At 52.8% G+C, this 27,999-nt stretch overlaps 2 protein-coding genes across 16 annotated transcripts in view; one reads left to right on the plus strand and one right to left on the minus strand.

The window, feature by feature from the left end:
• Positions 1–16,906, minus strand: part of FBXO44 (F-box protein 44) — a 23,652-nt gene extending 6,746 nt beyond the window's left edge. For 5 of the 15 annotated variants that reach the window (XR_014251092.1, XM_082414242.1, XM_082414241.1 and 2 more), the window contains exon 1: positions 2,018–2,232. Coding sequence is in view for 7 of the 15 variants with exons in the window: in XM_082414242.1 (XP_082270368.1) it covers positions 2,018–2,184 (167 nt within the window). In the remaining 8 variants the exon portion in view is untranslated. The other 10 variants (XM_082414244.1, XM_082414245.1, XM_082414240.1 and 7 more) reach the window with 10 other exon arrangements.
• Positions 16,907–16,940: 34 nt separating this feature from the next.
• FBXO2 (F-box protein 2) lies at positions 16,941–22,618 on the plus strand. The gene is made up of 6 exons (XM_082414365.1): positions 16,941–17,208; positions 20,186–20,557; positions 21,015–21,144; positions 21,216–21,311; positions 21,773–21,911; positions 22,162–22,618. Exons 1-6 carry the CDS (start codon positions 17,187–17,189, stop codon positions 22,294–22,296), a joined length of 894 nt encoding a protein of 297 aa, XP_082270491.1. The 5' UTR covers positions 16,941–17,186; the 3' UTR covers positions 22,297–22,618.
• The last annotated feature ends 5,381 nt before the right edge of the window (positions 22,619–27,999 follow it).

Below are 27,999 nucleotides of genomic sequence, written 5' to 3' on the forward strand. Positions count from 1 at the left end.
CGGAAAAGCACGTTGAAGGTGAAGAAGCAAGATTGCTTGGGTTTGAATCCTGGCCTGGAGTGACTAGCTGGGAAGGTAGTCCCACCCCCAAAAAAGGTGGTAACTGTCCCGACCTCAGAAGGGCTGGGAGGACTGAGTTAGTACAAGTAAAGCATTTAGCACGGGGCTGGCTGAGAAGTGCTCCACGGCGTCATTAACCACACTCTTGGCCTTAGAGCAAAACGACTCTCCAGTAGTTGCAGAGGTACCGGCCCCCAAGAACACATTCCTCCCTCTACATCCGAATTGCACAGGGTTTTGGGAGAATTACAGTGCCACCACCTTGGCCTGAATCTTGCCTGGGGGTGGATCCTGGTTAACCAGCTAAGGGGATTCTCTCAGGTGGGTGGGAGTGGGCCTGTAGCCACTGTCACTCAAGATGGCTGGAGCAGATGGGCCTTATCTGCTTATGGGTGGGGAAGGGAATATTCTCCTGGGACATGTAGGGACACTGGGGAGACTTTTCATTTTTCATTGCGACTTGGCCAAAGAAGCAGTTGTTAACTTAAAACAATAAAACAGCCAGATATTTTACCAGCAAAACAGATTTATTTGGGAGCAGCAAAGAATTGCAATTTGGGACATGCAACTGGTGAACCACTTGCAAGTCCCGTTAAGCAAAGCAGAGGGAATTCTTTTATAGAAGAGACGGGGAAGTTGGGAGGGACTGTTATAAACAAAAAGTCTCTGGAGGAAACTGGGAGTTCCAAATATAGTGACTTTTCAATGGCTGAGTTGTGACAGTCTACCATTAGCTAAGCTGTTGCCAGGAAAGGAGAAAATCTTTCTTCCTCCTGCTGGCACTAGTAGTGTTACTTCCTGCCAGAAGATCTGTGTTGATTCTTCCTGTATTGACTGTCAAGTACTCCCCCTTCTGGCCTCCCAACTCCATTTTAGTGAGGTTTCCCTTCATTAATTTTCACATTTCCACCTTTTGATCAAGATCTTTTTCCAAAAGCATCACTGATAAAGAGTCAGGGTTTTTGTCTGTTTTTTTTTTAAATTTATTTATTTATTTATTTATTTTTGGCTGTGTTGGGTCTTTGTTTCTGTGCGAGGGCTTTCTCTAGTTGCGGCAAGCAGGGGCCACTCTTCATCGCGGTGCGCGGACCTCTCACTATTGCAGCCTCTCTTGTTGTGGAGCACAGGCTCCAGACGCGCAGGCTCAGTAGTTGTGGCTCACGGGCCTAGGTGCTCCATGGCATGTGGGATCTTCCCAGACCAGGGCTCGAACTCGTGTCCCCTGCATTGGCAGGCAGATTCTCAACCACTGCGCCACCAGGGAAGCCCCTGTCTGTTTTTTTAATCAGCATTCAGTGGCCTTTTATCCCTTGATGCCAGTAAGGATCTTTTCTGGGTGTCCTGTCCCATGTCAGAGGGAAAGTGCACAGATTGGAAACCTATTGTGGTCACATTTGAGTAACAAGGAGGGGTAGGAGGGAGATCTCTCAGGAATTTCCCATCCAAAAGTCTGTATCTTAGAATAGTGACTACAGCAAGGGCACACTCAAAACGGAAGAAATTAAACAAGAATTTTGTAACGAAGATGTGGTACATATATACAATGGAATATTACTCAGCCATAAAAAGGAACGAAATTGGGTCATTTGTAGAGATGTGGATGGACCTAGAGACTCATACACAGTGAAGTAAGTCAGAAAGAGACAAACAAATATCGTATATTAACACACATATATGGAATCTAGAAAAATAGTACAGATGAACTGGTTTGCAAGGCAGAGATAGTGACACAGGTGTAGAGAACAAACGTATGGACACCAAGGGGGGAAAGCAGGGGGTGGTGGTGGTGGTGGTGGGATGAATTGGGAGATTGGGATTGACATATATAAACTAATATGTATAAAATAGATAACTAATAAGAACCTCCTGTATAAAAAAAAATGAAATTAAAAAAAAAAAGAATTTTGGAATGACACAGTGTAGGAATAAACATGAAGTAATTAAACAGTATTGTTACCTCAAAAGAAACTGTTTGGAATCAGATGTTTTATCAATGATACAGACTGTAGGCTGAAAATTCAAGAAACTGAATTTGGATAAGAATCCAGAGTCAGTTTTATAGTCCAGATGAAAGAAAGACACTTCTGTGAATTCTAAATCTTCTAACAGGCCTTGTCTAGACATCTTGGGCAAGCTGTCTCATCAGATGTCATCTGCTTCAAATCCAGGAAATCTTTACCTTCAGGTCACCAGATGGTGTGCAGGTCCAGTTAGGGTCTGGTGCTTTCTTAGATGTGTCACATGAATCCAAGAGTCTGTTCTCTGAAGTTTGGAGGCACAAGGGTAGGTTAGCAGTACCTGATGGGGCCTTTCCAGTGAGGTTGAAGAGAGTCCTTCTCGAGGTTTCTTTTCCAGTACATGAAATCTCCAGGTTGAAAGGTGTGATGCTTAAGGTCTTCGTCTCCCAAGAGCGCACTATGAAGAAGATTGCTCTACCAAGCATTGTTATTTTTAATAGAAGCAATTAGGCCTTTACAATATTGAAATATATCTCCTTTCATCAGCTGTGGGTCAAAAGTGGGTAGGGCAAGGAACGTTGGGTGTCCTGTGACTACCTCAAAAGGTGAGAGTTTGAGTTCTGAAAGGGGTGCATCTGAGATTTAGAAGAACCAATGGCAATGCTTTTGGGGGGGAGGGTCTCTATGAATTTTGCCCACTAGGTCTTAATAGTGCCATTAGTACGTTCCACTAACTCTGAGGATTGAGGATAGTAAGTACAGTGAAAATGTTGTAAAACCAGTTAAAGAGCACAAACTCGTCGAAGCACCTGACCAGTAAAATGGGTTCCTTGATCACTGTGAAGTTCAAGAGGGGTTCCCCAGGTAGGGATAATCTTTTCTATCAAAATTGTAGCCACAGAAGCAGCAGTGGCCTGTCTGCAAGGGAGGGCTTCAATCCAATGAGAAAACATACAGACCATGTAATAAAATATATTTATATCCATGAGATGGGGACAGCTATGTGAAATCCATCTACCAAACTTTTTTTTTAATTGGAATATAGTTGATTTACAATGTTGTGTTAGTATCAGGTGTGCAGCAAAGTGAATCAGTTATACATATATGTATATCCAGTCTTTTTTAGATTCTTTCCCATACATGTCATTACAGAGTATTGAGTGGAGTTCCCTGTGCTATACAATAGGTCCTTATTAGTTATCTATTTTATACGGAGTAGTGTGTATATGTCAATCCCAATCTACTGATTTATCCCTCCCCCCCTTTCCCCTCTATATCTACCAAACTTTGAATGGCCCATTAGGCAATTCAAAGTGTCTGGGAGGAGTGCAAACAGGTTTCCCTGGATTGTATTTTGGACAGGTGGGACAAGAAGGTAGGTACTTTTTGTGGCCTTATTAATATTTCCCCACCAACATTCATTCATGAATGCTATCATTTTGTCACTGGACCAAGAGTTCAATGCACGTACAGTGGTGAGGTGTGGGAATCAGAATTTCTGGTAGGACCAGTTTGTTATTTGGCCCAAACCAGAGTTTTCTCTTTCTACTGAACCAGCAGTTCCTAGATTCCCAATACTGTTTTTCCTTTTCTGGGGCATTGGGCATTTCTAGATTGTTATCTTGGGGGGCATCCTTTTGGATCATACTGGAGGTTTGGTCATGGGTTCCTTCGAGAGCAGCATTTTGGGCAGAAATATCAGCAAGTTGGTTTCTTTCAGCCTATAGGGACTCAAGCTTGGAATGCCCAGGGATCTTAATAATAGTCAAGGCAGCTGGCAAGAGTATAGCGTCTAATTGATTTTGGATATAAGAGCCATTTTTAATCTTTTCTCCATTAGATGTAGGGAAACCTTGTTTCCATGTTATTCCAAAGTCATGGGTTGCTCCAAAGGAATGCTGACTATCAGTATAAATGTTTGTAGTTTTGCCCTTGGCTAAAGTACAAACCTCAGTGAGGGCATATAATTCAGCCTGTTGTGTAATTAAGCCATAGGTAAAGGCGTTGCTTCAACAATATCAAAAGGAGTTGCAATGGCATACTCAGCACAATATTTACCACTTTCTCCCTTTAAATAAGAACCATCAGTAAACCATGAAAAATCTGCATTGGTTAGAGGAGTCTCCTCTAAATTATTACACGGAGTCAAAGGGTGACCAGTAAGGGTCAGGCAGTGGTGAGGGGTTTCGTCAGTGAAGGAGGGGAGAAAAGTAGCAGGGTTGAGGTTAGTACAATGTGAAAGAGCTATGTGAGGAACAGTTAGCAAAAGGATTTCATAAGAGGTGAGGCAACTGACTGAAAAATGTTGAGTGGATGAGAATTTAGGAGGGCTTCCACTGCATGGGATACGAAGATGGTTAAAGGGGATCCCATGATTGTCTCTTTGGTGGCCTTAACCAGAAGGGCAGTAGCAGGAATGGCTTTGAAGCAAGGGGGATATACCTGTGCCACAGGGTCCAGCTGTTGGCTACAATGCCCTACGGGTCGTTGATGGTCCCCCTGTTTTTGGGCTCCGAGGACATTCCCTGCCTTCTCACATACAAAGAGCGAAAAGGGAAGCTGGTAATTAGGATGCCCAAGGGCAGGTAGTCTCGTTAAGCTTTTCTTTAAGTCTTCAAAAGCTGTGTCATCTTGATCTCCCCAATTAATGGGGTCAGATTTGCTGGTTTTTAATAAAGCATGTAGGGGCTGAGCCAGAAGAGAGAAAATTGGGATCCAATTTCAACAGTAGCCAGATAGCCCAAGAAAACCTTAGGAGCTTAGTTTTTGATTCTGGGCAGTTCAGGATGTCATGGAGTCTATCTAGATCCAGTAGTCCCTGTTCTGAAATCACGTGCTCTAAATACTGAACCTGAGTTTGAGCAAAGTGCCATTTTTCTTTGGAGACTTTATGTCCCTTTAAGGCCAAAAATTTTAGCGGGTGGATGCTGTCTTCCTGTGAGGAGGTTTGAGAAGGACAGCATAGGCGCAAATCATCTATATAATGTAACAAAGTAGAACCTGCAGAAAACTTTACATCATCCAGATCAGCTTTCAAGATTTGTGAAAAGTAAGAAGGACTTTCTGTGAAACCCTGGGTCACTACTATACGAGTATATCGTTGTCCGTCCCAGGTGAAGGCAAAAAGATATTGGCTAGCCTTATCAACTATAATAAGTTGAAAAATACACTGCATAGATCAGTCACAGTGAAAAACTTGCTTCAAGTGGGAATGGATGTCAGCAGCATGCAGTGGTTAGAAACAACTGAGAGTTGAGAGATAACAATGTTTATTGCTCAGCGGTCCTGGATAAACCTCCATCCTCAGCCCTTGGGTTTTCTCACAGGTATAACAGGTGTATTACAGGGACTAATGCAAGGGATAATGAGGCACTGAGCCTTGAAATCTTCTATCATGGGTTTTCTATATGAAGGGATTCTTTACTTATAGGGTATTGATTAATTCTGAAGAGAGTTTAGAGGGATCGATTTGAATCTTAATGGGAGGTACACTGTGAATTTTGCCAATATCAGTTGGAGATTTTTGCCTGTAAGGAGGCTGGTAGCTGATTCAATAGGGACAAATGATCAGTGTTTCAAGAATCAGCCCCAGCAGTGCCGGAAACAGAACAAATAAAAGATGTCGAAGGGTCTTTTAATTTACCTAGTTGGCTATTTTGATGGCTACTGTCAAATTCTAGAATTATTTCCCCCTTTTGGGAGAAAGAAATTGGGCATAATACTCTTCCAAGAAGTCTAGGCCTAATAAATGAATGGAGGCAGAAGAGCTAAGGAGAGAAAGTGTGTATCTCTCAAAGGGCCTAAACGAAAGGGAGAAGGTTCAGAGACAGGAACCTGCTGAGGATTATTAGAAATCCCCACTCTTGGAACTGTATTAGGGCTCTGCAGTGGGGCTGAGCACCGAGAGTGCGGCTCCGCTGTCAGTAAGGACAGAGAGAGATTCCTTCCCAATCTGGAGAGTTGTTTCTTCGAGCTGATTAACAGGGAGGATTGGGAAGAGCCCCTGTAGTTCCTCAGGGCCCCCTCATTGGGCATTAGGAGGACATTGGAAAGGCTGAGAGGGCTGAAAACTCCTGAAATGCTTAAATTTGTAACAGTCTTTTTTCTGATGCTCTGGCTTTTTGCAATAGCAGAAATTAGAAGGTTTTTGGTTTTGTTTAGGGACCTTCATTTGCTGGAGTTGAAGATTAAGAATTTTAGTGGTCTTTCTTTTTGGTGACTCACCTAGGGTGCAAGTGAGCTGATTTGCCAAATGAATCTAGAGTGGACACAGTTTCCCATTCCATCCTGGTTCTTTTAAATAAAAGAAAAAGATCCTGGTTCAGCCCATTAATAAACATGGAGGTGACAGTTACCCTAGTGGACTCAACATCTGAAGGAAGACCAGAGCTTTCTTTAAAAATAACCTGAAGTCGATTAGAATAGCCATGAACAGGTTCATCAGATTTTTGTATGCAAGGCTGACCTTTGTTCTGATCAACAGGCTTAGGAAAGGCTACTGTAATTGCTCAGTGGAGGTTTTCAATGAGTGTTCTAGCCTCTTGCCAAACGTTAGAGGATTGCTCTTCTAAATCCACTCCAGAATGTTCCCATGGGCTAGTTTCATCCAGTGTTTGCTTGACTCTCACCAACAAGCACGTGGACTAACTGATATAAATCTGAGAAACCAGACTGGTAGGTTTGAACAAGTATTAAAATCTTCAGCAAACCTATGGGGGTCCTCAGTTACTTTAGGAAACTCTTGAACTATGGCTCACAATTTGGCTTAGTCCAGGGAACATAAGTAATTTGGGGTTTATTTCAATCCTCAGAAGATTAACTTTAAGGAGCAGGTTCTGATAGGTTCAGAGGAGGGAGCAGGGAGAGTCAGCAGAGCTGTAGGGAAAAAGGGAAGTTCAGCGAGAGAATTAGACTGGGGAGGTGCAGAAGGAAAGGAAGACGGTGACTGGGATGGGCTTGAGCACAAGACGACTGCCAGCATCCAGAGACAGAGAAGACGGAGTAGGGAAAAAAGAGACCTCAGAAGCCATTTTGTCTTTCTTTAATATTTTATTTGCCTCAGTTACTTTAAAAATTGTATATTGCAAAGCGGCAATTTTAGACTCCTGATACGTTTTGGAAGCCTTAAAATACCAATCAAAATTGGTGTCCAATTCAGTTTTGACAACTGCAGATCTATGGCTAACACAATTTTAAGAAAGGAAGTTTGGGGAGTTCAGAAGTTCCCCATGCTGGTCACTGATGTTCTAAATTACGTGTTTCAGTTGGTCCATTTAGTTAAAAATGTATATAAGGAGAGACAGCAGTTTTTAAACATAAAATTGTCCAGGGTCCCTGAAAAGGGGGGGGGCACCCTCAAAACATTTAGATAACTGGGATCCCATTTTTCAGGGGTTTTTCTCTAGAGCAAAAGAATCATTCTTAAACAGCCCACAGGCCAAATACCAGCACAGTTTCAATAGGAACAGCCTGGTTCCAAAAGTAGTCGGACTGAAAGCTAGCACAGTTCCAGCTGGAACAGCGTGATTACAAGAGTGAGGCCAAAGTGCCAACCAAGTACTCACAGACAAACAAGGCCTTAACAAAAAAGGACGAAGCCTTCAAAGAGATCCCAAATAAAACCTGGAGAGCTTCAAAACGCAACAAGAGCGCAGCTCAGATCCAGGAGAAAAACTTACCCTCAAACTGTAAAGTTGCTGAGAAAGCAGTTGAGTTCTGTGGGATCTGTGGGTACCAGCACCTGTTTGCTCACCAGCCTCGCAGTTGTTGGGGGTCTTCTCTGGATCTCAGTGAAACCTCCGTGTAATGTTAACCTAAAACAATAAAAAAGCCGCTTATTTTACTAGCAAAACAGGTTTATTTGGGAGCAGCAAATAACTGCAAGGCAGGACATGCAACTATGGCGAACCACTTTCAAGTCCTGTTAAGCAAAGGAGAAGAGACTCTTTTACAGAGGAGAAGGGAAAGTTGGGTGGGGCTGTTGTAAACAAAAAGCCCATTGGAAGACACGGGGAGTTGGAAGTATAACGGCTGTTCATTGGTTGAGTTGTGACAGTCTCTCATTGGCTGAGTTGTTGCCAGGCAAGGAGAAAATCATTTTTTCCTCCTGCTGGCAGTAGTAGTCTCACTTCCTGCCAGGTATGCCAAGTACGCCTCTTGATGTTGGGACTGTACTGACTGTCAAGTGTTCCTCTTCCTCATTTCCTGACTCCATGTTAGTGGGTTTCCCCTTTTTAATTTTCACACAGCTCACAGTCTTCTCAAAGCTTTCATCCCTTTAAAAAAATGAGGGTGGACACACACTCTGGCACCTGCCCAGGGAGAAGTATTTTTCCATTATCAGAGAAAAAAAAAAAAAAAACCAGATAAATAAGGTACTGATAGCTTGTGCAAAATGCTATGATGGAAAAATACTCCATGCGGCCAGGTCTTCCCATTTTTCAGGAGGAATTTTAAACATTTTTTAAAAACATGAAATCTGTCAAATTTTAAATGTTGGCAACTTCTAAAAGCATTGTCTAGGCCAAATAAAAGTCCCTGGGCTCCAAGTTAGAGGCGTCTTAGGTACAAACACCTCCTCGGCCTATCGTCCAAAGTCTGGTCTTTCGCTCTGGTCGCATGTCATCACTGGACTCCATCCCCAAAGCCTGAATGCTGAAGGGTGGAGGGGGTGAAGGTCATCCTGGGGCATTTGGGGGTGGAAACGTCCACATTAGCCCTAAGAAGCCACCTCGCATCGATTGGGCTTCCCATGTACCAGGCCCAGAGCCACGCGCTGGCCTTTTCTCCATAGACCCTCCCTACAACCACTCGAGACACTGTTACTAAGCCCATTTCCGAAAACGGAAACTGCGGCTTGGGGAAGTTAGGCCCCCGTCCCAGGCCCTGCGGGCGTGACGGTGCCCCGAGTTCCTAGACTGTCCCCTGGCCGGGGCGCTGCACGCGAGGTTAAGCCGGAGTGGCCGCGGACGCCGGGGATACTCCGGGACGGCCAAGCCGGGAAGCGAAGCAGTCCGCGCCGAGCTATCAGACCCTAGAGACTGGCCCCGCCCCGCGCCCCGCCCCGCCCCGCCCGGAAGCGGCTCCCCCCGGCGCCCCTCCCGCGGCTGCCGGCTTCCCGGCCGGCCGAAGACAGCGTTCTCGGGCTCGGTTAACATCCCGACGACCCCCCCAGCGCCGAACATCCAAGCCCCCTCCCGCACCTGTCGCCCCCCTACCCGTCCCTTGCCTGGGCCGAGATCTGGGCGCGGGGCGGAGCGCTCGGCGCGACCTGAGCTCGGGGTCAGCCTGGAGCTTACGGCCTCGGCGGCGCCGTCAGCTCTCGCCCCGCCCGGCGCCTGCGTCACGCGCCGCGCTCAGGCCGCCTCCCTCGCGGCCCCAGCCTGCTGCTCCAGCGACTTCGCCCCGCCCCACGCCGGGGCCACTTTCCCAGACGCGAGCAAAGAAATCTGGTGTCCTCAGGCTCGGGGCGGCGTCAGGGGAGCTCCAGACCTCGTTTCCTGAACCTCAGTCTTTCCTTCCAGGCGGTGGGCGGCTCAGCAGTGGGAACCCAATTTCTCTGTGCTTCCACCTCCCTCCGGTAGGCCGGAGCCTCCTTCTGACCTAGCCCTTACCCGCTGGGGGCCACTCCTTAGACCTCTATTCCGGTTCCCTGGACGCAGGGAGGGAGGTGGGCCCCCGCCTGGAGGGTGGCTGCTGAAACTCTGGCCTTGAGCCTGGTTCGTACCGTCCCTAGGACTTACTCAGAGGTAAAAACCGCTCTGCGTTTTTGCTGGGATTAAGTTCATTAATTCCTTTCTTCATTTCACAAATAATTATCAAGCACCTACTTCAGGCAGCCACAAAGGATCGTGCAAGGTGTGCACTGCCCAAGGGTGCCTGATCCAGGCCGGGTTGTTAACTCAGGGCTGCATATTCTCCGAGGAAGAGTGTCTTTTGCTAACTTGCCATACAGTTAGTGGGTGGTGGTCCTGAGACAGGCTGGGACCTGGGACCCTTTGCTGCAGTGCTTGCACCTGGACAAACAATCTCTTTGAGCTGACAAGCTATAAAGAAACTATAAGGGACTAAAAATAACTGTGTGCATGTGCAGTTGGGGCAAACTATGGACAACAAGATACAAAAAGACCAAAAACCCAACTGCCACTTCTGAAGAGCCCAAAAACAGAGCATGGGGAGCAAAAGCAGGGTACTGCGCATGCCCCCTGCACACACCACCACCAAAGGGGTGGGCAGACCACCTAAGCCACCCTTCCTGCCTGGCCGCTGGACACACCCCTACCCTCACCCCATAAAAGGAACCAACTCCCCCACTCCCCCAGAGTGAGCGAGGGATCCAGCAAGGGAAACTGTTGCTTGATTTCACTCCCTCCTGCTGTAGCAGGGGTCCCAGGAAAGCCTTATCTGAAACTCTTGTCTGGCCTCGTATCAATTTCTATTGATTAAGGAGGCCAAGAACCCTGGTCGGTAACAGTCCTTGCCCTGGTTGAGGCCCTAATCTAGCTCACTGATGAGTCAGATAATGCAATTTAACAGTACTTATTGAGCACCTACTGTGTGCCAGGCACCATTATAAATTCTTTGGCTTCGTCTATTGTCAGTAAAGCTCTGGGCAGTGAAAAAAACAACAGTAAGTAGTGCCTGGGATGGCAAGAGTTGCCCAAGATATCTGCACACTCCACCCCCAGCCTGCGGCCAGGTCTCCAGAGGAAGCTGGCAGTTCTGGAGGGCTGCTGGGTGCGAGATGTCTGCAGCTTGTCCAGGGGTCTGTCCCAGGACCCTCATTCTTCGAAGTCTGGCTCCTGAAATGTTAACCCCTCTCTGTACCTTGGACAGAGCCATATAAGTTGCAGCTTCTACAGGCAAGGGGCAAGACCTCCCATGAAGTTTGCCTTTTCCCCCAGAAAGCACAGGGCACACGTTGGGCTGGGAACACCTTTTATTTGGCCACATGCAGCAGGGGTAGGAGAACTGCTCTCTTTCCAGCAGGAAGCAGAGGCAGGAATGTGGTCCGACAGGGTGGGGAGGTCCTGGGAATGGCAGTTCCAAGGGTAGGGTGGGCGCTTGGAATGCTCTCCAAGCCACAGAGTGCCTGGCCTAGGCATGGAGGTGGACAGGTGGTCCTTGAAACCACCCCCATCCCACTCATCCAGGGCTCACACATCCCAGCTCTCAGGGCCCAGTCCTGCCCCCCACCTGCCCTGGGTTGCCGTGTGCAGGATTCCAGGGGGGTCTTTTGGAGAGCCTTGCCCTCACTTAATACACATGTGGCTTCTGGGGCTTCACTGACAAGTGAACAGAGTCCAGACTTGGCCGGGACCCCACGCCACCCTGGGCCTGCCTATCTCAGACCAGGCCTGAGCCTCTGGACCAAAGCCACCTCGCTAAGCAGGCGGACAGAGTGAGAAAGCCTGGGAGTGGCAGAGAATGGGGCAGAGGATGGGCCGGCAGAGCCGTCCTTCCACTCCCACACCTGTCTGAGCTACATCATCGCCCAGCATCTGTATTATGCAGGGCAGCCACAGGCTTGCCAGATGTCCTGACTGTCCCAGGTCTGAGGGCCCTCAAAGAAGACAGTGAGAAATGACCCAACAAGGGAAGGTAGACACATAGATCTAGGTTACCAGCAGAGCTTGGAGACCCTCCCTCAGAGGCATCTGGGGGAGAAGCCTGGGGGAACACCATGCACCACCCCAACCTCAGGGGCCCCATCATTCAGGTTGAGACCCCCGGGCGGAGAGCTAGCTACCCATAACATATGAAGGCTGTACAAATGAAGAGGCTCCATGAAGAAGCAACTGGGGGGCGCAAGGATGAACTAGGAAGTCTGGGAGAGCCTGGCCTCTACCTCCCCTTCCCAAGCCCAGCCCACCTCTGCCAGCAGGTTATCAGTTGGGATTAGGTGGCTGGGGGCTCGGGGGCGTCATGGCAGTGGGGGCCTGATGGTGATGCTGCTGTTGGTGACCCTCGGGCCGTACCAGCCGGCCCAGTAGTGAGTGTCCACGCCGCCGTGCTGAAACCAGATGTAGCGGACGCCGGGTGGATAGTTGGAGAACGTGTGGGAGACCTGGGGGGCAGGGGCAGGTGGAGGGAAGGAGAGCGGTCAGGGGAGTTGACCCTGAGGGGGGGTACTGCCTGAGGGGGTGAGGGGGCCAGGATGGGCTGAGGTCTCAGTGCTCGACCCAGAGTCAGCAGAACGGAATTCTAGTCCTCACTCTGATGTGGGGCAGACCACCTCCCCTGTCTATGCCTCCTCAGTTTCCTCATCTGTAAAATGGAGCAAAATCCTCCTGGGTCCACTCCATGGGATTATCTAAGTGCAGCTCAAATGAACTGAAGGAAATTTTGCAAGCTGCCAAAGGATGTCCAATACAGTCATCACTGAGCACGTGTGGCTATTTAAGTTAAAATTAATTAAAGTTGAATAAAATTAAAAGTTCAGTTCCTAGTCGTACTATGAACTGGCTCTTAAGTTTTCAATTGTCACATGTGGCTCTTGGCTACCAAACCGGACAGGGCAGACAGACCATTTCTTTCTTTCTCTCTCTCTCGCTCTTTTTTTTTTTTTTTTTTTTTGGCTGTGCTACACCGCTTGCGGGATCTTAGTTCTCTGACCAGGGACTGAACCTGGGGCCATGGCAGTGAAAGCGCCGAGTCCAGATCAGGGAAGTCCTAGACAGACCATTTCTATCACTGCAGAAAGTTCTACTGGAGAGCACTGGTCTAGATCAGGAGTTGGCAAACTATGGTCTAGGGGCCCACTGCCAGTTTTTGTAAATAAAGTTTTATTGGAACACAGTCATGCCCATTTGCTAAAGCTGCTTTCACAACACAATGGCAGAGTTGATGAGCTGAGTAGTTGTGATACAGTAAAACCTGCAAAGCTTAAACTATTTGTATCTGGCCTTTTAAGAAAAAGTTCACTGAACCCTAACCTAGATAATAGTAATAACTGATATTAGTAATTAATAATAGTCAGTCTTTTCGAACATGGCTTTACCAGCATCATCTGATAATCTTTGAGAGCTCAGAGCAGCCAACGCCCAGGTAAGAAGCAGCAGAACTGGGATCTCAACTTGGGCCTGTCTGACTGCAGTCTCAGCCTTGGACAATGTGCCCCCTGTCCCCTTCCCGGCTCACACACCTCCCTCCACTTGGCATCGCTCTTCTGCTGGATGGTTGCTGCGTCTGACTGGAAGGTCCCCAGAGGTGCATGTGCTGACGACAGGAGCTGAACACACAGCTGGTACTTGGACCCGCAGTCTGGCCTGGCTGCGAACCTGCAGGCAGAGGAAGGGCCCATCAGGGCCTTGGAGATGGGGGGGCAGGGTGGGGGTGGGGCACCTGAGTGGCAGGGCCCCCCCCCCAAACCCTCGCCCCAAGCACTCACCAGTCCTTCACCTCGATGTCTGGCCGCGTGGTGTCCATCAGCTCCTCCCAATACCCTTCAGCCTTGAGGTCCACCACCTGGGACTTGAGGCAGGTGCTGGGGGTGGGTGGAGGGGTGGGAGGGGCTGGGGCTCGCCACTAGGGCACTGGGGGGCTAGGACTGCCCCCTCCCAGAGCAGGAGAGACCCCAAGGTGCAGTGACTTGGGCTTCCCCCCACCCCGAGACCCCTTGGATCTTACTAATAAGAAGTCACGAAGTATTTCTTGACCTGGTCATTGGGGAATTCCTTCCTCTGGTCTCCAGAGAGATCCTCCACCTTCCACTCATCGCCTCCATTCACGTCCAGGCTCCAGAACTCAAACCCCTCTGGTGGGAAAGCAGAGTTCGTATCAAAGGGAAACCCCTCAGTGGCCACCTCCCAAGTGCCCCTTGCTCCTGGCACCTCTCCCTGGATTTCAGCAGCTGCCCTCAAGCCCCGTGCTGGGGAATCCTGCACATCAACAGCGCCTGCCTTGTATTAGGTGCTGCCTGTGTGCCAGGCACCATGGTAACTGATTTCTACTGGGAATCCTGATGATGGGAACAACCAGACTACTTCTGTGATGGAATGCTCCGGCGCTGGTCAGACAGATCTGGGTCTAGTCCCAGCTCTACCAATACTGGGCTCTGTGACCTTAGGCAAGCTGCTTTCTCTCTCTGAGCCTTGGTTTTGTCCTCTGTAAACTGGGGTCAAGAACAGGGGCTAGCAAACTTTTTCCGTAAAGAGTCAGAATACTTTAGGTTTTGTGGGCTACATATTGACTCTATCACATAGTGTCTTTTTTGTTTGTTTGTTTGTTTGTTTTTTAAAGTATCCGCAACATTTTTTTTTAAGTACATATATTTTTTTAAATTAATTAATTAATTAATTTATTTTTGGCTGTGTTGGGTCTTCGCTTCTGTGTGAGGGCTTTCTCTAGTTGTGGCAAGTGGGGGCCCCTCTTCATCGCGGTGCGCGGGCCTCTCACTATCGCGGCCTCTCTTGTTGCGGAGCACAGGCTCCAGATGCGCAGGCTCAGTAGTTGTGGCTCACGGGCCCAGTTGCTCTGCGGCATGTGGGATCTTCCCAGACCAGGGCTCGAACCCGTGTCCCCTGCATTGGCAGGCGGATTCTCAACCACTGCGCCACCAGGGAAGCCCCTTTTGTTTGTTTTTTAAGTAACCCTTTAAAACCATAAAAACTATTCTTAGCTCGTAGGCCAGATTTGGCTTATGGACCATAGTTTGTCAACATGCTAGTCAAGAACATGGCCGTTGGGGAGTCAAGTGAGGCAGGCATCTGAAAGCTCTGGACAGCTTGGGGTTGTTTTAGTATCATTTGGCTCCAGAATTTGGCCACATAATGGAGATTGAGGTTCTCAACCCATCAAAGTGTCTACTTAATCATTTACAACACAGCAAGGGAAAAGAGGGGGCTCTGGAAGACCGCAGAAGTCTTGTTTTACCTTTTGTTGGAATGCGCTGGGAAGAAGACTGGATCTCTCATTCTCTCATAAGCAAAGCCCCTTTTGTCTTCTGGGCAGTCCTAGTAGGCCTAGTCCTGGAGTCTGGGAGCCAGGCCAAGCAAATATGGCTCTGACTTCCTGGTCTTGTGTCTTGGGCACAATTCATTCCAACTGGCCAACATTCCCTCTCCTAGGAAAGGTCACTGGGGAAATAACCTTCAGAGTGGAATAATGCCACTCTTGGCCTCAGTTTGCCCATCTGAAAAATGGGTGCCTAACAGTACCTATCTCTTAGGATTATTGTGAGAAAGGAATTAAACCCCCCAAAGTGCCTGGCTGGCTCATAGTAAGTGCCTAATGAATGTTAGCTGGTATCACGACAGTGTGTGTGTTTGGGGGCACGTCATACCCAGTCTGCACCCCACCTTCGGCGCACGGGTTATGCAGGAGGTTCTTGTGGAGGCTGCGGAGGAAGTAGAAGACCTTCCAGTCGGCCACGGGCTGGTCCCAGTCTTCGGTAATGAAGCCCTCACGCAGGCATTTGCGCTTCCAGAGGGTCACGAGGTCAATGAGGTCTCGCCAGAGGCTGCAGACCAGGCGGCAACGCAGCAGCAGCTGGCGGGCGGGCACGTGCGTGAACAACTCCAGCAGGATGTTCTCGGGCAGCTCGTTGATGTTCCCCACCGCCATGGCTCTCCTGTCGTTGTTGAAAAGCTACACTACAGACCTGATCCTCTCCCCAGGACCCAGTATTCGCAGCACCCCGTGGTGGTGGAGGTTCCCTCCCAGCACTGCCATTGACTATCTCAGGAAAGTCACTGGGCCTCTCTGAGCCTCAGTTTCCTCCTCTGTAAAATGGGGCCAGGAACAGTACTTACCTCCTAGAGTGGGTACAAGGAGCTTGGGACACAGCAGAAGCTCAGTAAAAGGTGAGCTCTGATTTTTTTACCGGCACCTCACAATAGCCTCTAAGGGAGGCTAAGGAGGCAGAAGAGGTAGCAGGATCTGCCCAAGGTCACACAGACAGGAGCAGCAGGGAAAGGAGCCTGAGCCTTCTCTGAATCTAGAGCCAGCTTTTTTCAATAGGCCGGACGGTCTTTAGCATGGAAATAACAATTCGCAGCCCCGCAGCCTGTCTGGTACCTTCCGCATTCTCTCTCCCATCCTCAAAACGGAGGAGCGGAGATATGGGGGGCAGGGATAATTATCATTGTCTCCGACCGAGGTCCAAAGGGCTCTAGCCACTTTTTCGAGACCACGGAGGAAATGCTCTGGCTGGCTAGGACTGGAGAAGGGGTGGGCGATGGGGAGCGGGCTTTCCTATACCCCCACCCCCATCCCCGTGGCTGGGCTCCAGCCCCGGGTGTCCCCGCGCGCCTTTGACTTCCCATCCCTCCTCGTGGCTTTCAAATGTTTCCCAAAGTCTAGGCTTGGACCCCTGCGCATCGATGGCGACCCTAGCTCGGGTTCCTGCTCGCGCCGCCTCTCGAGGCCGCGCCGCGCAACCCCGCCGCCTGGGCCTTGTCCGCGCAGGGCCTCCCTCGGCGCACTGCTGCTGGGCCCGGAACCGCCGAGCCCGCCCGCCCGGCCCCCGCACCCCGCGTCCCTGCCCCGGCGCTCCCCGCGCCCACTCCCGCCGGTCACCTGCCCTCTGCCACCGCTGTGCGATCCCGCTCCGCAGCAGGGGCTGAGCCAGCCTCTGCCTGCGGTCGCCTGTGGATGCGGCCCCGCCCCAGCCCGCCGAGCCCCGCCCCGGCCCCGCCTCCGCCTCCACGGCCCGCTCCGGTCCCCGGCCCGCGGGGAGCACCCGGCTTGGGGTGCGCCCCCCACGGATGTAGGAAAATTACCTGGGGCGGGGCGGTGTCGTGCCGGGAGGAGCCTCTGCCCACACCCTCCGCATGACCCAGACTCTCCCAGCCTCCTCGCCGCCTCCTCCCAGCAGCCACCCCAGGAGGGTGCTGGGAGACGCCCCGAATCGGACTCCCACCCGCCCCCATTAAAAAAAAAAAAAAAAAAAAGAAACGACTCCCGACCTTTCTTGGCCTCCTGGGTCAGCCAAGGAACCGGGAGCCTCAGGCCTCGGGCCGATCGCTCCGGACTGTGGGGCGTACCGGCGCGGGGCCAAAGGCGGGGCGGGGGCGGAGGCGGGGGCCTTTAAGAGGCGCGGCCGGCCGGGACCCGACCCAGACGTGAGCAGCGCCTGCACTCGCCGCCGCCGCCGCCGCCGCCGCCGCGGGACTCGGACAGCCCGCAGCGCTCCGGGTCCTCCTCCTCTCGCGACCGCGCTCTGCAGCGATGGACGGAGACGGTGACCCAGGTAGCCGCCGCCGCCGGATCCACTCGCTCAGCCCTGGAGGGGTGACCGGGGCAGGCGGGCGAGTGCTACGGAGAGGGGGCATCAGAGAGCGAGGGGGCCCCCGAGACGCAGAGCGACACACTTTCACCCAAGCAAAGCCCTTGAGACAGTCTCAAAGGAGCACAGTCCTCTGTCTGGTGTCTTGATCTGCCGGAGGCCTTGAGAGATGACAGGCAGAGAGGGAGGACTCCTGGGTCCCATTTACCTGGGAAGTAGCGTATGAGTAATACCACGTTCCTGCCTCCTGAGGGTCTATTGGACCCGGGTCTGGGACCTATCAGGGATGGAAGAGGCCACAAGCCTTTTTATTCCATCAGCTTCTTCCATTTGCCAACTCTGGGCCGTGAGATGCCTGAATCCCCATGAATTTCTTGGGGTTACTGGCCTCTCCCCACCCCATCCCAGCCTTCCTCCTGGGATCGCTTGTCTGGAGGGGCTGTCCTTCATTTGGGTGGCTGGATGCCCAGTGGGGACCAGGCTGGTGGTGAGGGAGAGTTGGGACATCAGCTCTAGCCAACGCTCAGGGCCCTTTGAGACTGCCCAGTCATCTTGTCTGGCACCAAAGATGCCCCCCTCCCCATCTCTAGAACTCCCCGCTGGGCCTGTAGGGGTTGCCTGCTGAGTCAGGGTGGGAACAAGACCTCCCCCCACCCCTTCCTCGCCAGGCCCATCTGAGAGTGGCCATTGCTTGGGGAGACAATGGGAAGCAGATTGATGCTCACTCAGATAGCCAAGCTCCCCACCCCTCCCTCCAGCCCTGAAAATCCTAGCTGCTTCCGCTCTTGCTCCCAATGCATGGCCCCCTTGCCACACCCTGTATAGGGCCCCAGAATGGGTTCCTGCTTCTTCCCAGGGCCCAGCTATTCCCTGGACTCAGGGGCCCAATCCAGGTGAGTGAATAAGCCTCGGAGGCAGCTTCCAGGGGCCAGATAACTTTCCGAAGGCAACAATGTGGGGAGTTGTGTGTGCTCAAGAGGGGGTGGGGGGGCCTGTAATCAGATCTGGGGCCTTGAGTGCCAGGCCTGGGGCCAGGAGAGGGGACTGGGCGAGGTGCACCTTTCGGGGGAGCATCAGGTGTCCACCAGGGCCAGGACAGGGCAGGGCAGGGGGAGGGGTGGAGAGGTGAGGGCGCTGGGCCCAGCTCCCCAGAGAGCTGTGGGCAGCAAGACGGGCAGGTGACATGGCTTCAGGGCAGGCATTTTCCTCTCCGCCATCCCACAGTTCTGCGGTGTGACTTGGGAGAAGTCAGTAAGCCTCTCTGGGCCTCAGTTTCCTCCTTGCCAAAAAGGAAGTGTGAAGCCCCACATCATAAAGATGTGGCAAAAAAGAAAGAAAGAAAAAAAAAGCTAACAATGAAGGGAACTGTGCTGAATAATAAGATTCACTAAATAAGATTTACTGAGGACTCACTGTGTGCTCTGGGCTCCGAAGACGTAAACCCTGATTCGGCTCTCAGGGGGCTAAGAGTGTGGGCGGTGGGGAAATGTTGCATATGAGGAGGTGAAGGGCTGGCCGCCCAGGTCCTGGCAACACCCAGCCTTGGGTCTAGGCCCTGCCCGTTCCTCCCCTGGTGCCTGGCCTCTTTCCACCACCACCTTGGCTTTCCAGGGCCCAGCACTTAGGACTCCCCTGCCCCCCCTGTCCTAGGTCTGAGAGCAGTGGCCTCCCCCATCACCCAGAGTGGCTCCGTCACCTCCTCACTGTCTCTCCCTCCTCCAGAGACACTGGGCACTCGGTATCCACTTATTCAAGGCTTCCATGGCCCAGCTGAGGCCAGCCAGGATCCAGGAGACAGTCCAGCCCACAGCTCCGGTATCAGTCCCTCTCCTCATAATTTGGAATGCCCTTGCCCCCTCCTCAGAAGAGCTGAACATCAGGACTGTCTGATTGGCCTGGGATTACCCCCATTTTATAGACGAGGAAGCTGAGGGCCAGGAATAGGAAAAGGAGTGAAGAAACCTTCCTTCCCAAGCACTTACTACATCTCCCTATTTGATACACAGGTTCTCTTTTAACGAGCTTCCCTCCCCCATCCCCAAGCCCCTGTTCTCCCTTCCCTTCAGGCCTCAGATCCCCGTATCCCCTGCCTGAATACCAGCAGTGTGACCTTTGGCAGGTCACTCCCCATCTCTGAACCTGAGCATTTTCATCTGTGAAATCAAAATCATAACCCTCAACTCAACGAATCATTTTCTCAAGGCTGTGGTGGTTGAAGGTGGCTCTGGAGCCAGACTGCCTGGGTTCAAATCCAGGCTCCAGCCACTCATTTGCTGCGTGATCCTGGGTGGTTTTACCTCTCTGTCCCTCAGTTACCTCATCAACGAAATAGGGATGGTAATAGGGACAACCTAGAAGAGGTGCTGTGAGGATTTAAAGAGTAAAAATTAAAATGCTCAGAATGGTGCCTAACACTTGCTAAGTGCCCAATAAACATTAGCCGCTGACAGGGAGCCAGGCAGGGCACCAGATGCCAGGCATGGGGGATGAAGCAGTGAGTTTCCCAGACCCGGTTCCTGCCCTCATTCCCTCAGTCTAGTCCCCGGGAAAGGTGTTTATAAACCATCAAACCCTTGGACAAAAGCTAGGAAGGACGGAACTCCCAGCGGTGAGGTGAGAGGATGCTGTAATAGGGGAAGTTGGGGAGGGCTCCCCTGAGGAGGTGACTGGAGCAGGGATCTTAGAGGGCTAAGGGGCTTCACTGTGTCAGGAATATCATCAGTTACTGCTGTCGGCTCAGGTATGGGGTTTACTGGCACTGCAGGGGAAACTGAGGCCTCTGAGGCCACTCTTCAGACTTGGAGCTGATCTGTGGCCCCGGGCTCCTGGCGCTGAGGACTGTCCGAGCGTGGGTGGGGGCGGATGCCGTTCACATCGCGGTCGTGGGGCGCGGCGGGGGGCAGTCTGGGGGGAGTCTCAGCCGCACCCCGCCCACCCGCAGAGAGCGTGGGCCAGCCGGAGGAGGCAAGCCCGGAGGACCAGCAGGAGGAGGCTGGCGCGGAGGAGGCGAGCGGCGGGGAGGAGCGGCCCGAGGACGAGGGGGAGGAGGAGGCAGCGTACCTGGACGAGCTGCCCGAGCCGCTGCTGCTTCGTGTGCTGGCCGAGCTGCCCGCCGCCCAGCTGGTGCAGGCCTGCCGCCTGGTGTGCCTGCGCTGGAAGGAGCTGGTCGACGGCTCTCCCCTGTGGCTGCTCAAGTGCCAGCAAGAGGGTCTGGTACCCGAGGGCGGCCCCGAGGATGAGCGCGACCACTGGCAGCAGTTCTACTTCCTGAGCAAGAGGCGGCGCAACCTGCTGCACAACCCGTGCGGGGAAGGTGAAGGGTCGCGCCTGTCACCCCGGCCTGGGGAGCTCAGCTTCCCCTTCCGTACAATGGGCAGTAACAAGGCCAGCCTGCTTTGAGGGGTGGATGAGATAAGGCGCTTGGCGCAGCGCCCAGCACAGAGTAGCCCCAGTACAGACTGTAGTATTATCCTCCTGTCCTGCTCCGGGGCGGGGGAAGTCGGGGAGGCGGGCGGGAGTTGTCTTTCTCCCAGATCCTTCCACCCCCAGGGAGCTGGGGCAAGACAGGCCCCGCGGAGGACCCTCCTGCGAGGGAGAGAGAATCTGGGGACAAACAGGAAGTGCTCACCATTCACCCCCACCATCATCTGCCCACCGCGACACCATTCAAGGACCACGTTCATCCTCCCCCCACGATAGGGGCAAGAGCCAGCCCTGCCACACCCTCGCAGGGACTGGGTGACCAGCGTGGGGCTGTGCTGTTCCTACAGAGGACTTGGAGGGCTGGTGCGACGTGGAGCACGGTGGGGACGGCTGGAGGGTGGAGGAGCTGCCCGGAGACTGCGGGGTGGAATTCATCCACAATGAGAGTGTCAAGAAGTACTTCGCCTCCTCCTTCGAGTAAGGAGAAGGGGGATGGATGGGAAGGGGGAGAGGGGACCTCCACTCAGTCCTAACCCCCAGTCTCCCAGGTGGTGTCGCAAAGCGCAGGTCATTGACCTGCAGGCTGAGGGCTACTGGGAGGAGCTGCTGGACACCACTCAGCCGGCCATCATGGTGAAGGACTGGTGAGCGGCCGTGGGGGAAGGGGAGCGGGGTTGAGGGGCGACCTGGAACCGGCTACTCTGCTTCAGAGACCGCTGCCTCCCTACGCTAGACGTTGCAGTCACGTGACCATGGGTTTTCAGGAGAAGGTGGAAATCCATCTCCCCTCCTGAGTTTTAAATGTTGGCAAGTTTTTTTGTTTTTGTTTTTGTTTTTTAATATCCATCTGCTGTCCCAACAAAAAGTGTCCCTGTGGGTTGGCGTTGGTCCCAACACTGGGTCTGGCCCACCAGGGGTTTAGTCCTTGGGTTTGGGCAAGTCACTTGGGCAAGTCACTTTCTCTCTCCAGCCTCGGTTTCCTTATCTGTAAAATGGGAACATTGGTATTACCGGTCAGCAGGGTTAACTCCTGTAGAGGGTTGGGCCCAGAGTACCCGCTCAGCAGGGCTGAAGCCTTCCCGGGGCGCTCCCTCCCTCGGGGCAGGTACTCCGGCCGCAGAGACGCCGGCTGCCTGTACGAGCTCACAGTGAAGCTGCTGTCGGAGCACGAGGACGTGCTGGCCGAGTTCAACAGCGGGCAGGTGGCAGTGCCACAAGACAGCGACGACGGTGGCTGGATTGAGGTGAGCTTGGAGGCCCGGGGGCGGCGGGGCGGGGCCTGGGCGCGACGGGCGGGGCTCGTGAAAAACCCGCCCACGGCCCGTGTGGGCGGGGCAGGGCCGGACTGGCCGAGAGGCTTGGAGGAGGGTCGCTGCGCTGAGAAATCCAGGGGGCTAGACGAAGGTCAGAGCGCCGGGGTGGGGTGGCTGGGGGAGGCCTCGGGGCTCCGAGCCTGACCCTCCCTCCCCCTTCGCCCTGACTCCCCACCCTCAGATCTCGCACACCTTCACCGACTATGGGCCGGGCGTCCGCTTCGTCCGCTTCGAGCACGGCGGACAGGACTGCGTCTACTGGAAGGGCTGGTTCGGGGCCCGGGTGACCAACAGCAGCGTGTGGGTGGAGCCCTGAGTGCCCCATCCTCCAGCCTCCCCCGGCTGCCTTGGAGGGGCGGAGGCGCGGGGGTAGATAGGGCTTAGTCGGTAGCATCCTGACCTTCCGCACCCGGCACACTCCTCTCCCGCCCCATGCTCGAAGACCAGCCCCCTCAGAGGGAAAGATGGGTTTTGTTGGTATATATTTGCATCTAGAAAATAAGATGGGTGAGGGCGTGGGCCTGCACTGGGCCCGCCGCTGAATCCCCTGCACCTAACACTGTGCCTGCCACGAAAATGGGCGCTCAATAAATATTATTTGTCGGAGGAAGGAATGAATGAATACAGGGATGAATGAACTCCCCTCCCTTTGCTTAGTCTCTGTCTCTTGAGGGCCCCTGGCCCAGCCTGGAAAAATACTTGGTGGGGTTCCAGCTGCTCTGGTTTCCAGGGGCCCTTGGGCGGGTGCAGAGCCAGCCAGGCCTGGTCCCGCCAGACAAAGGCTGGGATTGTGAGGCCAGGGAATGGGGAGCTGGGCCTGGCGCCTGACTGACACCCAAGCTGCCCAGAAGCCAGAACCGGGTGTGTGTGGGGGGCCCCCCTCCCGGCCTCTCTTGATCCCTCTCTCCGTTGTTTTTTTTTTTTTTTTTCCTGAAGACAGGGTGGTGGGTGGTGGCAGCATCTCATCTAGGGTACCAGTTCTCCTGGGCCCAGGGATGGATGCCAGTGGCTTGAGGTGGGGGATGGGGGGGTGACAGGCTGGGGGACACAGAAGGGACCAGCTTGGTGTCCCTTCAGTTCATGCCCGCCTCATGCTGTCCTCCTTGGCTTGGTGTTGGATCGGACAAGAGTCATTAGCATCTGGTCTCATTGGTCGTTTTCCAGGCCCTGCTCAGAGGCTGGCCCCTGGTACTGGTTTGAGGGGAGGGGTGGAGGGAAGGCTGTGGTGCCAGGCTCTGGACCAGGAACTCCCTTTCTGGCCTCCCCAGCAGCTCTCAAACCCAGCCCCCTCCCCAGGACTCTCAGCTGCTGGTCTCGGGGGGTGGGTGAGAGTCTGAAACATCTCTCCTCTCCTAAAGGATGACCAATAAAATCTCCATGCCCCTCCAGCTTTCCTTTGATTCTGAGCCCTGATGCCACCTGCTGGTCAGGTGGGCTTTCAGAGTTTAAGCTGGAGCCTGCCTGCATTTGTTCATTGGTTCATTCATTCACTCATGATTCCTGAAGCCCCAACCAGGGGCCAGGCCCAGCACGGGGTCCTAAAGTTGCAGGGGTGAGTTAGACACTCCTTGTCCCAGGAAGAGTCACCAGCTTGGCCACATCGAGGATGGGGCATCCGGGGAAGGGATATATCCGGAGTCACGGTGGCCTCCAGTCTAATGGTGGAGGCAGAGTCTCTGCTCCGGGAGCATCCGCAGTCAGACAAGGGAAGACAAATACCGGAGAACTCCCAGTCCGATGGGGGAGGCACAGCCCCTTGTTCCATGAGCACCATTGGTCCTTTCTAGGGGTTTTCACAGTCCAGTGGGAGAAGCATCCTCCACACCCACCTGAGTTGCCAATCAGACGGGAGAAGTGATGCTTTGCCCTGGGAGCCCAGTTTGATGAGCATGAAGGAAGCGGGTCACCCCCATGAGCTCCCAGGTTTACGTAAAGGAGTAACAGGCAAAGCAGTGCTTCAGGGTGAGGAGGGATTAGGCTGAGCATGTTGGGAAACAGATGGGGCTGAGTCAGGAGAGGACCAGAGCCCACGCTTGGGCTGAAGGAGGAGGCTGGATGGAGAGGTGCAGTGGATGTGACAGGCCGGGAGTCTGGGTCCAGGTGTCCAAAGGACTGGATGTCAGGGCGGGAATATGGGGGCATGAAAGGTGCTGTAGGTGGGGGGAACTCTCCCCAGGAGGCATTCAGGAAAGAGGCCCATAAGGAGTCTGGGGCTCTGGACTGGAGATAGAGGAGTTGCAGTGTCTGTGGCCGGCAGCCAAAGCCAAGGGCACTGGTGAGAACTGGGAACAAGTGTGGAGTGAGTCACGAGAAGGCCCAGGGAAACCTCAGCTCCTGGGGCCACGATGGGGGAGACACAGCAGCCAGGGAGGTGGGGGTCAAGTGAATAGGAGGATGCAAGCCCAGCAAGGCCACCTCCAGCCAACTGCCTGCTCTCAGAGGAAAGAACCAGAAGGCCAGAGGCCAGATTCTCTCCCGAGGGCATGGGGCCCACAGAGGAGACCTGAGGGGCTTGGATAATGGGGTGGTGCCGTCCGTCCCTGCGTGTCTGTCACTGGAGGGACAGCTGGATACACTGGTGGTGTTTAGCTTGGGAAGACGAGACAGCTTCTTGTGGGTCATCCGAAGGCTGACGCTGGGGGAAGGGGGGCCCTCAAGGCTCACTGTGCACCGGGTACGTCCTGTCACACCACCCCTGTAACCCAGTTGGATATAGGGAAGGGGGCAAGGGTATCGCTACCCCCTTCTACACATGAGGAGACTGAGGATGAGAGACTTTCCTGGCATGTGACACCCAGAGTAACTGGAGAAGCACAAGTTCTGATCCAGGTGCATCTGGCTCCAACGAGCATGCTCCGAACCCTTCAGTTTTACTGTCCCTAGTCTAGAGGGCAGAGCCAGGCAGGCATGGAAACTTGACAGTTACAGGAGGCAGCTATCAGCTTCCCTCGAGGAAAAACTAACACGCTGTCCAGCAGGGGGCGCCTCAGGGCCCTGAGGAGTGTGGAAGCCAGAGATGGCAGAGAGGTTGGCCACACGGCTCAAAGGCACCAGAACGTGATTAAGGAGAGAGAGGCCTGCATGGCCCCCAGGATCCTTTCTAATCAGCCGATGTTTTTGAGCACCTGCTCTCTGCCAGGCAGGGATAAAACAGACGAGGCCTCTGTCCTCCTGGAATATACAGTCTAGATGGAGAAACATAAACACATGCAGTTAAATAAATAGGATAATTACCAACATGATATAGCACTTAATAGACATGCCTGGCACTACTCCAAGACCTTTGTACATATATTGATTCATCATGATAACCTTATGAAGTGGGAACCATTATTGTTTCCATTTTTACAGATGAGAGAACTGAAGCACAGAGAGATAAAGCAAGTTGTCTGAGGCCACACAGCTAGGTAGTGGTGGAACTGGAATTCTACCCAGCCACTTAGGCACTTGACCTCTATAGTACAGTAAACAAAGTAGAGAGTGAGGGTGGGAGTGCTACTTTGGTCAAGGGGATCAGGGAGGATCTCTCTGAGGACGTGACATTTGAATGATGATGAGAAACCAGATATCTGGCGGAAGAACACTGAAGGAACAGTAAGTGCAGAGGCCGTGAGGTGGGAATGGACTTACTTACGGATCAGAAAGGCAGCCAGCATGGCTGGAGCTCAGTGAGCAAGTGGGGAAGTGGTTTGGCATGAGGTTGGAGATGTAGGCAGGCAATCCTGAGAGCTTCCTGAGCACCAACTGTGTGCTCTGTCTTATAAGATATAAACACTACAAGAAGCAGATGCGATATCAGTGTCCTTTAAGGAAAAACCTTTATCTAGCAGGAACTGGGGTTGGGGAGTTAGATATCAGAAGCATACAGTTTAGCTGATGAAACCAAATTTCCCTTGAGTAGCAGGATGCACGGGATGATAATGATGATGGTAGTGAGGACGACAGGCATTTGCTGAGGCCTTACTGGTGCCGATTCCTGTGCTAAGCACACAGCCTTATTTAATCTGCTCAACGGCCCTCTCTGGTAGATAGAGATGTTCCCATTTTATAAATGAAAGAGCTCAGACTTGGATGTTGGGTAACTTGCCCAGGGTCATATGATGAGTAAGTAGTTGAGCTGGTCCTAGCCACTTCTCTGTGGTACAGGGTCAAAGGTGGGCATGTGCCAGAGGACAGAGCTAGGGCAGGAGGAATGGAAAGAGTTGGAAATGACAAGGACTGTGGGGCTCCAGGGCTTCTCTGCATATCATTGCCCCAGACAGAAGGAGGAGGTGCTGTGTCTGAGCTATTTTGGTTAAGGGATCAGGGAAGGTAAAATGATTTTTCTTTTATTGATTGACTGATTGCCGTGCGGCTTGCAGGTAGTTCCCCCACCAGGGATTGAACCCGGGCCACAGAAGTGAAAGCCCGGAATCCTAACCACTGGACCGCCAGGGAATTCCCGAATTTTCTTTTAGACTTCTTGGTGGAAATCTATTTAACCATTTTGAAATGGATAAAAGTCCCTCTTTCCCTTTCTGATCTGTTTACTTTGTAAATCTGGGTTTTTGTATACATGGTATATAGCTTATCTGGGGACTTAGAGGGAGGAGGGAGGGAAGGACCAGTTCCTCTAAGCACCACTAGGTGTCAGCATTGTCAAGGGAGTCCCCTGGTGGGGCTGGTTAGGCCCAGTTCTCTGCAGAGGAAGGGGCCTCAGAAGTTAGGATTTGAATCCAAATCCTGATTGCTTTCCATTGACTGGGGCTAGGTCTGGGTCCACCGAAGCTGAGCCCCCTGCCCTGCTTTGGGGCTGCTCTTATGCCAGGGGCTCCTGAGAAACATTTAGGAGGCTAAGTCTTCCGAGGCCTGAGTTCTCTAAGACTGGAAAGGGCTGGTGGTCTCCAGGGATCCAGCCTCAAACGGGTCTGGGGGCCTCCCCCCGCGAGTCTGTCCCCACCGCAGCAGAACTCTGGGCCTTCCTCGTGGCCCCGTGCCTGCAGTGAGCACAGAACACCCGGCAGATCCAATCCTGATCTCCTGGTGAGTAATGACTTTGCTATTTGTTTCCCCATAAATTAAACCTAATCTTGTGTTGACTCTGCTGAACAAGGAGAATAATGAAGATTAAGATGAGATGGTATTCATTCTCCTCCAACAAAAGCCAATTAATTGTCAGCAGGATTACCGCCCTAAACCAGGAGCCGCCACCAGCTCTGCAGATGGGGTGGGCAGTGCCGGGGGCATCTCCTAGTGCTTCAGCCAGGGTCCGTTGGTGATGCAGCGGGAAAGATTTCTGTTAGTTGTAAGGAAGAACTGACTGGATTAGGGAGGGGGCTGGAGCCAAAGAAGCAGAGATGAAGAGCATGGACCCACCCATGCAGGTGATGTTTGTAAGACACAGAGGGAGGCTCCATGGGAATTCCTGAACCCCTACACAACCCAGGCATTTGCTCCCTGAGGTCCCAGTGCTCTCTGATCACTCCCCCGTCTCCATCCCAGGCCGCCTGGCACCCTCCCCTACTTTTCCTCCCACAGGGGATCTCTCTGTGACCTATCTCAGCCTCGTGGGCTCCATTCTGGGGTCGCCTGTGATAAATGAACCTGCATGCGGGGGTCTCCAGCCTCCTCCCCACCCTGCTTTCCTTCTTCCCTTCCTCTCCCAGGAACCAGGGAGGCTGCTTGTCCACGATTAAGAGCATGGATTTGGAGTCAGAAACATTTGGATTTCACCTGACTTTGCCCCTAGTCCTTACCTACAAAGTGGGACTTGCAACCACACCTGCCAACCTGCTTTGCTGCTCCAAGGAGCTAGGTTCCAGGCCCAGCTCCCAGGGCTGCCGAGGTTCTCTGCACAGGATGGGAGGCCGAAGGGACGAGGCTGACTGCTGCGGCTGCGGCTGCTGTTATTGAGAAGCAGGAGGGAACAACTCCCTCTCCATCTCCTACACTGGCTACGTTATTGGCTCCCCCAGCAAAGCTCCATTTTGTCATCCCAATTTATAGACGAGGAAGCCAAGGCTCTGAGAGGTGTATCTCA

The sequence above is a fragment of the Balaenoptera physalus genome (genome assembly GCF_965194825.1).
Source record: "Balaenoptera physalus genome assembly, chromosome: 1".
Lineage (NCBI taxonomy): Eukaryota > Metazoa > Chordata > Mammalia > Artiodactyla > Balaenopteridae > Balaenoptera > Balaenoptera physalus.

Bases quoted from the DNA above. Each gene is read 5' to 3' on its own strand.
- FBXO2 (XM_082414365.1), top strand. From the start codon at position 17,187: ATGGACGGAGACGGTGACCCAG. The intron at 21,312-21,772 runs GTGAGCGGCCGT...CCCTCGGGGCAG, and splicing joins GCCATCATGGTGAAGGACTG to GTACTCCGGCCGCAGAGACG. The intron at 21,912-22,161 runs GTGAGCTTGGAG...CCCCACCCTCAG, and splicing joins ACGACGGTGGCTGGATTGAG to ATCTCGCACACCTTCACCGA.